At 37.3% G+C, this 12,877-nt stretch overlaps 1 protein-coding gene across 4 annotated transcripts in view; it reads left to right on the top strand.

The window, feature by feature from the left end:
- The window catches only part of LOC120501497 (ectonucleotide pyrophosphatase/phosphodiesterase family member 1-like), a 52,451-nt gene that overhangs the window by 37,787 nt on the left and 1,787 nt on the right, over window positions 1–12,877 (top strand). For all 4 annotated transcript variants that reach the window (XM_039707836.1, XM_039707835.1, XM_039707838.1 and 1 more), the window contains 10 exons: window positions 1,047–1,174; window positions 2,266–2,335; window positions 4,289–4,376; window positions 5,191–5,366; window positions 5,858–5,909; window positions 8,261–8,415; window positions 9,679–9,814; window positions 10,733–10,813; window positions 11,251–11,383; window positions 12,029–12,185. In XM_039707836.1, the coding sequence (XP_039563770.1) occupies window positions 1,047–1,174; window positions 2,266–2,335; window positions 4,289–4,376; window positions 5,191–5,366; window positions 5,858–5,909; window positions 8,261–8,415; window positions 9,679–9,814; window positions 10,733–10,813; window positions 11,251–11,383; window positions 12,029–12,185 (1,176 nt within the window). The remainder of the gene's footprint in view (window positions 1–1,046; window positions 1,175–2,265; window positions 2,336–4,288; window positions 4,377–5,190; window positions 5,367–5,857; window positions 5,910–8,260; window positions 8,416–9,678; window positions 9,815–10,732; window positions 10,814–11,250; window positions 11,384–12,028; window positions 12,186–12,877) is intronic.

Genomic DNA, 12,877 nt, shown 5'->3' with positions numbered 1-12,877 from the left:
TTTTCTAGTTGACAGGGTGATGTTTAGTCATTGTTGTACTTGATGATCTCAGAGGTCTTTTCCAACCTAATTGATTTTCTGTGTGACCTTTGGTTAACAGCAACAACAAAAGTAGTTCCACACAGGGGCAGGTGAAATTTTAATAAGGTGACATAATAGCTATTGAATTGTGCATTAACTAAAGCTTTGTGTTCATTTCCCTGTATTGTGTTTTTCTTCCAACTGGAGAACTTGTGTATCTGGACCATACTAGCTGAGGGCCACGTCAGTGTAAAGCTCTGCTCTATTGCCAGGATGCACACAGGATTTTGTTGCTCACACCTTTTTGATAAACAGCTTTGAGAGAGGATATTGAATTATTTTTTTTTTGGGTGTCAGTTGCAGTGTAATGAATTTGCTTTTTTTCTCTGTCCCTGGCTTCTGTTCTCATCCCTGCGCCGTAATCTGTTTGCCTCTGATTTGTGCAGACACTGCTGTTGGTGAGAACAATGCTGTTTGTATAGATGACTTCGTTATTCAAAAAATCCAATATTACAGTAGAGATTTTTTGTGGATTTTTTCCTTTTTAAAATCATTAATGGATCTTGGTTCATAAAAAAGTTTGTCCCTGTGTGAACAGTCTAAAAATCCTAAATGTCTGTTACCTTCTCTATTACAGAGCTGTAGACTTTTTGCACTGGACAATCTCTTATCACTTGTGAAAGTATCATGATGTTCATGTCTTAGTGTAATTCTTTATAATTCCATGCAGTACCATTTGGTTCTATATAAATGTAGGCTGTAAGAGAAAAAACCCCATGTTTTTTCAATAATGCAATATTAAATATCTTCTAATAACTATTGAATCCAAAATCCAGTCAGTATTAGTGATTTAAGTATTCATTCATATGTCTCAGATCTTATGACTCCAAACCTGGTGGGGTTACATTGTTCTTAGTGGAAGTTATTGCAGACCATTTGCAATTGATGTGCTTTGTAAGAACAGTGCATGACATAAAATACTCATTTCACCAAAATTTCCTTATGTTTTAATTTAAACATTTCAGTGCATAAAACCAAACCAGCCTTTCAAAGCTTATATGAAACAGCTGCTGCCCAAGCGTTTCCATTATTCCTATAATGACCGGATCGAACCGCTGCACTTTTATTTAGACCCCCAGTGGCAGCTTGCTCGGTAAGTTTCAGTTCTCAACACCCAAGTGTACAACAAATAATTTATTGTTTTCTCTTCCAAGTGCTTAGATTCAGTGATGGCTGTTAGAGTGTGATATTCTTGTTTGTCATAGCAAAGGGACATTCGTACAACAATTTATTGTTTTCTATTCCAAGTGCTTAGAGTTCAGTGATAGCTGTTAGAGTGTGATATTCTTGTTTGTCATAGCAAAGGGACATTGCAAAGGAACAATGCATTCTTTTTTGTGCAGGTTTTGCTGGCCTGAGGAGGCTAAATTCTAAACTGGCAGCTATTGATATTCTGCCTGCTGTGCACAGTGGTAGTGGCAGGTTAGAAACTAAGGTCCTCACTCTCAGATACTTGAGTGATCTTGCCATACTGTTGGAATCTCCAAAGTGAGTCCATGAAAGCCGAGCATGTAAATAATTTCTAGGTTAAATCAGTCTTGTCAGTCATTGAACTTACAGAGTCCATGGTAGTTAATTACTTTGTGTTTTGATTAAAGAATTTACAAATCTCAGGACAGTGGAATATTAATTTTGAGCACCTCTGTGATACTTCAGGGCTTTCATCATGGAAGAGTTTTTCAGTGCCCTTCAGTAAGTCCTGTTGTGTAACACTATAGATTGTGCAAATAAGGTTTGGGTTAATAGAACTGCGTGTTTATATAGTGTGTATGGACCTACCACAGGTTAGATGTTTGTTTCTATTAGACTGTAAGATTCCGGTCTAAATTAGGTTAGTGGTTTTATTTAAAAAATATTGAGAATATACCTAAAGTACTGTAAAGTTGTTACCTGGATAACAGTGGAATGGAAATCTGTTGGCCTGAAATGAATTTTTTTTTCATATGTCGTGTGATTTGACTTTAAATGACTCTGATAGACACATGAAAATTCCAAAGGGATAACATTTGCAGAGAAAATTACCATTCTGATTTTAAAGGCATTCTCTTCCCAAGCACTAAAGACTTCTTATTCTCTATGAACAATCCTCTAAGTATCTTTTAACAGAGAAGTAAATACGTCCTTACTGAATGTACTTGATGCCGATGTGATTTGTGAGGTATATAAACTGTGTATTTTTAATAGAAAACCACTTGAGATTAAAAGCTGCAAAGGTGGATTCCATGGCTCAGACAATCGCTTCCCCAATATGCAGGTGAGGTTTAAATTTATGTTAGCTCTTATTTTTAGTTCCCTCTCTTTCCAGATCCTGTGTTTGCTGGGTGTTGAGGTTTGTTTTTTGTTTGTTTGTTGTTTGTTTGTTTTAAGATCTGGGATATTATTCCATCAGCAGTTAAAGAAATAAAACATTTATAGGACTGATATTGTCATGTGCTGGATAATCCACAAAAATTAGGAGAGTCTTGAACTTCTCTTTAATGAGAAATGGGAAGAGATCATAGGGAAACATGAAATCAGATCCTCAGTTATAAGTGGGGAAGTCACTTAACCTATCCTCTGCCTTAGTTTCTACTATCAAGAGAATAAAAGCCAATATTCTTGATTTTGAAAAGCTGTGTGAAGGATTAAAATCCACAAACCATTGTGAGGTACTTGGAACTATCTACAGTGAATATGTGTAAATACTTTTATAAGGAGAAATCCATGTATTACATGGACTTTGTAGGTCTTTGCATGAAACTTGTTTTCAAGAATTTTCTTTCTTAAATGCCTTTTTTTTTTCATGTGTGGTAGAGTTATATAATGTTGGCACCAAACTGTTTTTAAAAACGTCTTAACCTTGTATCAATTTACCCTTCCAGTATTATGTTTCCTCCCTGATTTGACAATGGAAAACCTGTTGATAGTGTTTCTAGTTGGGTTGCAATCAGCAAGCCCTGTGATGCCATATGTATTGCATCTCTCACTGCTGCAGTTTGACTGCGTAAATTTTTTTCAGTAGATTGATTCTGTTCAAACTTTTCTGCCACTCTTGGGATTGTCAATTCAGAGCACCCCTAACAAGTCTTAAACCAGATATAATTTATTCTTTTTGTGGCTACCATTGTAGCAACATAACAGTATTTCATACTCTGTAAGCAAAAACAACAGAAAGGAGGCAGCATGTTCCTGCCTCATCTGGCTCAAATTAGGCTGGTTGAGTACATTAGCCTGCAGATTCTAGTATCAACAGTTGCAAAATAATGCCCTGTATTATGCTTTGATCTGAAAAAAAGGAGTTAAGAGTTGAGTTTTAGCCTCTGCTTTTGCCACACAGCTATGAAATCTGAGACCATTGCATTGTTCGCAAAGAGCTTGGAGATTTTATTCAGGGATGAGCTATACAGTGTAAAATATCTGTCACTTATTCAGTATCTTGATACCACAGATGTGTGCAATCTGTTTCTCTTCATTAAAAATAAGCTACATAACTGAGGACAAGTTTTAAAACATTGTTTTTGGCATCAGTTGAGCATAAGCATTTGTTGCCCTTGCCTTTTTGTTCATGCAGCCAACCCTGCAGTATGCTGGTATAACATTTGTGTGGCTGCAGTGTCAAGGTTGGGGAATTGAAGCAGAAGGAAAAGAGACAGCAGGAAAAAAAAAAAGGGAAAGGTTTTTGAGCTGGCCACATTCCTGGATCAGGTCCAGTACAGCTCAGGAAGTGGTGCAAGAAGAAAAAACAGCTGCAAACCAGGCATGGAAGCCTACGATCCTACCATTGCTTAAACCACTTAAAGCACTGCTACCAACAGATGTTTTTATAGCCTAAGTTAAAAGCTTCCAAATTGTTTACAGGATGTGATATGTGATGGTTACTTTGGATCAACATTTCCATTAAATCTTTCAAAGCATTTAAGAAAATGCCTTTTAATTTCTTCAAAAGCAAGAAGAGCAAGGGACATCATAAATGGCTAAAGGCAACAATGAGAGAGACTTGGGTTTCCTAGTACACTTCTACTACTTTTAAAAATTCTTCTTATACATCTACTTTTTTTTTTTTAAAAAACTAAAACGCATGCTTTGACTTGATACATACGGTGTTGGTAAAAAGATTAAGATTCCAATATTAAGTTCTTGGAAGAAAATGCCCTCTGAGTATAAAGATAATTTTCATTTCAATTTGTCTTAAACAGAATTCCACTATACTTTTCTCTGTAAATCCTAGGCTATCTTTATTGGTTTTGGACCAGGATTCAAGTTTGGTACTCAAGTCGATCCATTTGAAAACATTGAAGTATATAATTTAATGTGTGGTAAGTACAATGGATGGGGATCAGTTTTGTTCTGTAAGGTATAATATCTTTTAACAGATTGTTAAGTGTCCTCAGAAACTCATCCTTAAGAGTTGCTGCTGATTTTCACAAATCAGCTGTTTGTTTTTCTGAGAAAGGGCCATCTCTAAATGACTAACAGCAGTTTAAGATCTACTGGTCTGGCTACCCTGTCTGTCTCTTTTTTTTCACTGGTCACACTGTGTATTCCTCTGGCTTTTCCAGAGGTGGTGCTTTGACTCACCACTACTAAAAATTGCTACTTCAAAATCTCTCTACCATCATGAAGGGAAACCTCCTTTCCTTCCTCTTTCAAACACAATGTTACTGTGACTCCTTATTCCTGTGTCCGTTCTTCATTCTGTATTTAATGGTTTCTCCAAAAGTCTGTCACTAGATTTACCACTTTCTGTTCATTTATTCCCCTTGAGGTTCTCACCTGTTTTCCATTATTTCCTGCCTACTTCCCTCTCTGGTTAGAACCTGTACTGCTTCTGTGAGAAGAAAAGTATACAAAAGAGTTTGATCCAGAAAATACTTATGAGTACTGCAAATGCTTGAGATTGGTGGCTGTATTCAAGCGACTTGCTCAACCTTACAAGAAGACTAGTACCATACTGAACACTAGCTAAGAATGTGTGTGGACCCTTTTAAAGAGGTTATCTTGCTTTTCTTTTTGGTTGTTATGAGCAGCAAGCAGTGAAGCTTTGTCTCATCCATACTTGTAAGCACAATATAATCAGCTGTGCATTACAATTTTTCTCTTCCTGTTAATATCGCTTGAATTCTTTCATAGATTTGCTTGGTGTGAAGCCAGCCCCAAACAATGGAACTCATGGACGCCTAAACCATCTATTAAAGCGCCCTGTTTACAACCCCCACCATCCCAAAGAAACAAGTCATCCTTCTGAATGCTCTGTGGTGGGAGAAAGAGCCTTTTCAGTGAGCCTTGGCTGCTCCTGCAGGACAGGGGTAAGCGCTGGAATGGTTAAAGTTGTGGAGGCAGAAGTCTGTGTTGTATTTGAAGACTGAAACTTTGCATTCTCCAGATAGTTTTACAGTCTCTTACTATTGGTTTCAAAATCAAGTCTTGCTTGGGGTTAGTGAGTGCTATCCTGTATTTGTGTATTAATTTTTTGCAGATTGCTTAAGTCACATTAATTTCTAAAGAGCCTGGGAAAACTCCAGAGAAGCTTGATGGGGAAAGCATTCAGTTCTTGGCTTGCCTCAATTATGTTGAAATTTCTGTTCTGTGAATATTGTGTTTGGGCTGTGATCTTCAAACCTGTAGATTTGCTTGTGGTAAAACCAATTTGTTACTGGAAATTTCCTGTAGTTCCTCTCCAGTACATGTCAGTCAGTTCTGTGTACGTATAACTTGCAAGACGGAAGTTACATTTCAGTGTGGTACCAACTCATAAGGTGCTTTGTAGAATCTTACTGCTTTTCCTTTATTATTGTAGGGCTTGCCTATAAGGGACTTTCGTCAGCGTTTGAATTTTACTGAAACGGAAGGTAAGAATTTCAGATAATATCAAATTTAAAAGCTAACAACAACAACAAATTATTCGTTGTCAAACATTTTTATGCTTTTAAACTTCTGAGCAACTCTTAAGTAAATTATGTGAAAATTCTTTTCAATACTGGCTGGAGCTATAGTCCTGCCTGGAGAATTTGTGGATGCCTCACCCCTGGAAATGTTAAAGGCCAGGTTGGATGGGGCTTTGAACAACCTGGTCTAGTGGAAGATGTCCCTGATCTTGACAGGGTGGTTGAAACTAGATGGTGTTTTTGGTCTCTTACAGCCCATACCATTCTATGATTCTCATGTTTTTGAATACAGTCCTCCTGAACCATTTGTTCTCAGGTAAATGTGTATCCTTATACGTGTGTCTTTATGGCATATGTTATCTGTTACTTTTGACTTCTCTAGTGCTGAAGTAATGAGCATTCCAGAATGGGAAGCAAGAGTGTTGTATGGGGAAAGTACCTGACAGCAAATCAATGCAAATAATGATACCCATAATGGCAGCATACTATTAATGAGGCATAAGGTGTTTTTTACATGTTTGTTATGTGGTCTTGAGTTGTTACTACTTTTACTTATGCTTTGTTTCCATTCACTGGACATACACGTGCCATGTTTAAGCTGCAGTTTGCAAGGCTGTGGATGGGTTCACGAGTCATAAAACAAAATAAACTATTTTGAGCATGAAACAGGTAAAACAACAAGTAAATAATGAAAACTGTAAGTCAAAATGGAACTAGTCCCAGGTGCTAATGCCTTAATAGATGACATCAAGAAGGTTAGGCTACCAGAAATAAGCTGATGGAGACCTTGCCTTGTGTGTGTGTGTGTTCATGAAACCTTGGAGGTTTTATGCAAATAAGCTGTATTTGGCAACACCCCACTATAACTCGCTATTGTTAAGAACTGGACATAAATGCCAGTTACTGACAGGGTCCAGTATTTGCTGCTTATCCAGAGCTAATTCAAGGCTTCTGTTGATTTGCGTAGTTTATTCTGAAACAAAGAGTGGGATAGAGTTTTCTTGAATGTTTTCCACTAATGGCAGGTCATCATTTTAAAACGTGTCCCAGAACCCTTTTAAAATAAGTCTTTGAGTATTGTAACACTCATGAGACCAACAAAATCAAATCCAGTTAGAATGATACAATGTGTTTTCTCCAAAGTGTGCCAGGGGTTTTGCTGAAACAGATTCTGAGTATCTCCGGGGGCTTTGCTTATCCTGGCTTTGAAGAAATTTGACAAGGCCAGATACAATAACATATTTCAGTTCTCTTTTGTAGAAATAGGAACTTAAGGCTCTATTTTTGAAGCAGCAGGATTTTGTCTTGAATTATCAGTGAGACCTGGTATAACACTGTTTTAACAGTAATAATTTCATTATGAATTGTATTGATTAAGATCTAGTCAGATATTAAAGCATTTCACAGATCAAAGAATTCTAGTAAGCAGCCTGGAAGTGTCTTAAGACTGTATAGAGTTTATTAGTTACTTCAGTTTGCGTGTTTTCGCATTGATTGTTGCAACTTGACAGTTTGTAAGGACAAAAATTTGTAACTGCATTTTTACTTTAATGAAAAAAATATGATTTTTTTTTCCCTCATGGGTGGAGAAGTATCTGTCATAATCTTCATATTTTTTGGTACTGTGGAAAAAACCCTGCACATTCATTGCTCAATTTCTTTCCCTATGTAACACATTAGCCTTAAAACTGCATATTTATTTGTGGATGGTAAGGACATATTTAATGGAAGATACACTTTAACACCTTCTTGATAATTTTAGTCATGTAATGATTGAAAATACTTGAATTTTCAAAGGCAAAGTAGTGAGTCCTTGCACAGCTGAAAATCCAATCCAATACTTCACTGTATTGTTTATTTAGATCTCTGTATTTCCTAGTCTTTGAATGCATTTTTACATACAACGTGTTTCTACTGAACTAGTAATTTCAAATCACTAGAATTTGTTTCTCTCCCATCTAAATGTTACATAAATGCAGATTCCACATTTTTAAATTGAAACACAAAGTCAACAAAGACTTTAACTTTGCTACTTGAATTTATCCTGTTTTTAGCAGCAAAAGGTTTTGGTTTAAATATAAGCTTAATTTTACAGTATAAGTTTAAATTATTTCTTTATACTGGCTTCATCACTTAATGTATTGCCTTAGCATAGAAACTATGCCTTTGATAAAATAATGACAATTTTTTGTCCCATTTCTGTGGCTTCTGTTTGCTTGGCTATTGAAAATTGAGGCAGCCTTAGGTGTATAAAAGAAGAGGGTACATAACAACCAGTATTAATTGAGAAGCAATAAGCACTATTTCTGTTGTAGTTGAGAAGACAGAGGAACTTAATTTACCCTATGGACGGCCCAGGGTTCTGCAGAAAAAACATAATTACTGCCTCCTTTACCATTACCGCTACGTGAGCGGGTACAGCAGGGACTACAGGATGGCTCTGTGGAGCGCGTACACTGTTGGCAGAGATGTAAGTATGGGAAGAAAGATTAGAAGCAGCCTTAAAAAGTAAAAATCTAGAGTGTCAGTTATTCCTGAAGCCTTCTTATATCTGCTCATGATAAGAGTCACCATGGTGGTGGAGTCACCATCCATAGAGGTGTTTGGGAAAGGACTGGATTTGGCAATTAGTCTTACAGTCTAGTTGACAAGTTGATGGTCAGTCAACGACTGGACTCAATTATCTTAGAGGTCTTTTTCCAGCTGAAATGGGTCTGCTATTATCTCCCAGGGAACTAAGTTGAACCACATAAGATATAAAGTGGAAATTTGTGTGAGGTTTGCTATGCCAATAAGGATTGGCTTGGACTCTTCCATTTCTCAAAGTGAAACAGTTTTGCCTCTCGATTGAGCAGATCCATCAGGAAGTGAGGAGTCCATTGCCATTGGTACAGAACTCCTAGGAGACTGCACTGGTAGCATAGGTCTGCCACAGCAGTCTGTCAGTGCTGTCCTTAAAAACTGGACTCAGTGTGGGTTTCATAGTCTTAAAGCAGTTTGTAATGTGGCAGGATCCTTTTGAAAAGTAATCTCAGGACCATCTTGAGCTGTTTATGCCCTGATATGATCCTTCTCTCAGAATATAATCTCGACTAGGGAAAAAGAGAGATCAGTGAAAATAAAGCTGGTCTTTGTGGTCCTGATCCTTATGCTTAAGTTACATCTGTTCAGTGTAGAGTAGTGATCTGATGAATAAAAGTTTTTTCAAGTTGGCCTTTCATGTTCAGAGAAAATTTAGGAGCCAGATCATGCTTGGGATAGTAGAGAATACTTTTAAATTTGATTATCTGGGAATCATACCTTTTAAATAATGACTGTTATAATTAAATTTAGCTAAACTCTGGCAAGATTTACTTGATCCTAAATATTTTTAGGGTAGAGGCATAAAGCAACCAGTTACTCTAACAAGTGGCCCACACATCTATTTTTCAATTATGTGAGTCTGCCTATCTGTCAGTAAATGAGGTTGTCTTTAATGGGGACCTCTTGAGTCTCTTTTAGAAGATGTTATAATTGATTAAAATGCTGCAGTTGTGTTCACTTTATTTCCAAGGTATATGAAGTGGATGGAAGGGCTTGTTTTCCACTGACATAAGAGGAACAATTCTTGCATCTTAGTTAAGCCCTTCACACTCTTAAAGGCAGCTGCAACCAAATATTGAGAGTTCTACGGTCTCTCGAGAGAATTATTCTAAGTCAGCTTTCACAATGATACTTTCTTCTTGTTCAATAGGACCAATGGGTTTCTTCTATAGGAGCTGCCTCCAGCTGTTTACACAAAGATGTTCGTATTTCACAGAATCATAACCAGACCTGTTTGTTTTACAACAATCATCCTCACCTAACTTATGGATTTCTTGCCCCTCCAAGTAAGTATTTTGTCTTCATTGTACAGCATGTCTGATGTACATGATTTGTAATGCAGCAGGTGTAGTCTTTTTTAGGTATTCTTGGTACCTGATCGGAATATGAAACAGTACTTGCTGAATTGTTGCAGTTCACTTCAGCATATGAGAAAGGAAAACATTTTAGATGTTTCAGCAGTTGGTGGGTTGTCCAAGGTTACTTAGTACTTCCCAGAAGTTTGACACTTAACATGCTTCTAAAGTGGCACCTCACAGAAGAAACTGGGAGGGACATGTAGACATTGAGTGAAGTCCAGCAAGCTGATAAATTGTAAATTCACTCTGTAAATGTGGATAAATTGTTTGTGAACTGTTGCTGACCTGATATGGAAGTATTTTTATTGACTCTACTGCATTGAATACCAAGTAGCAGGTTATTTAAACATCCACATCAAATACAGTTTGCAAAGTTCCAACAGATTCTACAGTCAGGGAAAGTTGGCCTGACACCCATGAATTTTATTTCTCTCCCCACAATTCAGAAGCCTGTCCTGATATTTTTAAATCTCATTAAATTTGCCAACTCTGTATCTGACAAGTGTAATTGCTGTTGCTGTTAAGATTATTTATTTTAGATGTAGTTTGGCAGGTACTGAAGTCAGCACTTAGACCCATATCAGTTTTGGAAAATGAAGTTAGGTCAGCTCCATCTCAATGTTACTACACTGATCACTAAAAGTACGGAAATGCAAGTTTAAAGTAACAAATCAATGTAATTAATTGTCCTTTTTTTTGTTTCAGATTTTATGACAGATGAAAAGAAACCTCACTATGATGCCTTGCTTACCAGCAACATTGTACCAATGTATCCTGCATTTAAACACGGAAATGCAAGTTTAAAGTAACAGGTCAATGTAATTAATTGTCCTTTTTTTGTTTCAGATTTTATGACAGATGCAAAGAAACCTCACTATGATGCCTTGCTTACCAGCAACATTGTACCAATGTATCCTGCATTTAAAGGTATTTCATTTGTATGCTTGTTTTATGTCCATAGTTGAATAGAAGACTGCTGGTATTCCAAATCATGCACATGACCCCTGGTTCCTGGGAGAGAGGAAATATGAGATGGTTGGCTGAGAGAAAATAAGCATATTCCTGGTGAAAAAGAAGGAGAATTGTGATACTTCTCCTAGGAAAAAAAAAGATATCCTGTTTTGTAATGGAATACTGTTCAATTCTTAATTGTATTTTAAAATATTATATAGGTTATATATGTCAGGACATGGTGCAGTGGATGCTGCTGCTCAGTTTTATGCAACCTTAAAAAACAGCAAACACCTGTAGAATTTGTTTTCCTAGCTCATCATGTCTGTCTATACTCCACTGAATACTCAGTGGAATTGTATTAGCAGCTTCTATTGTGAAGATTGTTTCCTGATCCCATTACTGTGTTTCAGTGTTATGGAACTACTTCCATCAACACCTGCTGCCTGAATATGCTGCAGCCAGGAATGGTGTCAATGTAGTCAGTGGTCCGGTGTTTGATTATGACTCTGATGGGCTCTACGATACTCCAGAAAAGTTGAAAAGGTGAGAACCTTTCACATTCTAATCCTTTGTTTCTTTCCTCCAATACTGATCTGTTAATTATCTTCTTCAGAAAGACACTCAAAAGGTCCTAAGGAGAAAAGTAAGTTCAAAAAGAAGCAGCAAGCCTAAAGAGAAAAATGCACCTTCAGAATGTGTCATGCTAAAACTGAAGGTGGAGTTTAAGAGAAGCTGTTGCATGTGGGATGATGTCTACCAGCCTGAAAACTTAGGACATTGCCATTGCCTCTGTAGGAGAGGACAAGGCAAGGGCTTATCCCTGGTGGCGTGGTTGATACTTCCTGAGCTGGCAGTGTTCTACTATGAGTTGTGGGTAACACCAGTTAGCAAAATTGGCTCAAGCTAGCAGGCAGAGAGATTCCTGCACTTGGGCTGAACTCTTCATCGCCTCTGGAGATTTATGCATTTTTATGGCAAATCAATTTGTTATACCTCATCAAACTTGTTATTTAGTCTACAAGCTAAATCTGATTTTCAAAACAGTAATCTGGAATTTTCCTTCCAGACCTAAGCTTTCTTTGAACAAAATAGGTGCATTCATAAAATTGAATATTAGCTGAATGTTGTCATTTGATCTTTGTGCAAGGATGATTTGGTGGCTTTACAGAAAGATCTTTTGTATTTCAGATACCTTGGTAATTCAGAAGTTCCAGTTCCAACTCACTTCTTCATTATGCTGACTAGCTGTAAAAATACTTCTGAAACTCCTCTGGAGTGTGAAGGGTCTCTAGATGCCTTGTCTTTCATCGTACCTCACAGAGAGGACAACAGTGAAAGCTGTGCAGTAAGTAGTCTGTTTGGCCCCCATAAACATCTGAAGTCAGGCTGGAGCTTGTTTTGTTGGATATCAGTGATTAACTGGTTAAAACCTTTGAAAATGGTACAGTCTACATGCTCATCTTGAGAGAGAAGACAATATTTTTGCGAACAGAATTACGTCAAAGTCTGTGAATATGATCAAATGCAAAAATGGATGTGTTCAAAGAGCAATGCTTAGAGCTAGCAGAGTGGAGTCAGAGTATGCAGAGAGCATGAATGTGATACATACATAGACTTCTGTAAAGCAACTATTCAGTCAACAGCTGAGAAGGATGAAGAGCTTCTAAGAAGAATCACCCATAACAAAAGGTCAGTGCTAAGGCCAAATGCATTCCCAGAAGGAGAAGACACAAATGTTCCTGAAGAGCCCTGGTTGCTTCTAGTTCAGGTACCTTGGCATTGTGGTGAGAACACACTTAACTACAGTCCATATACACCAGAAAAAAAGTGTGAAAAGTGTGTAGACCAATCCTGCAGCAAGGAATCGGAGTCAGACACAGCTTTCAGAAATCTTTTTATCATACTGATGGTAGATAAATGCCAGACCTAACTTGCCATTCCCCATTATCACCAACTGGTGCAGCTACTGGTTTTGTATGAGGAGGTAACAGCAAGAACTAAATTCAGACAGGCTTCTAACTATGTATAATCCTTGCA

This window comes from Passer montanus, unplaced genomic scaffold (assembly GCF_014805655.1).
Source record: "Passer montanus isolate IOZ18808 unplaced genomic scaffold, ASM1480565v1 scaffold2, whole genome shotgun sequence".
In the NCBI taxonomy this organism is placed as follows: domain Eukaryota; kingdom Metazoa; phylum Chordata; class Aves; order Passeriformes; family Passeridae; genus Passer; species Passer montanus.
This window is presented reverse-complemented; position numbering and strand designations above follow the sequence as displayed.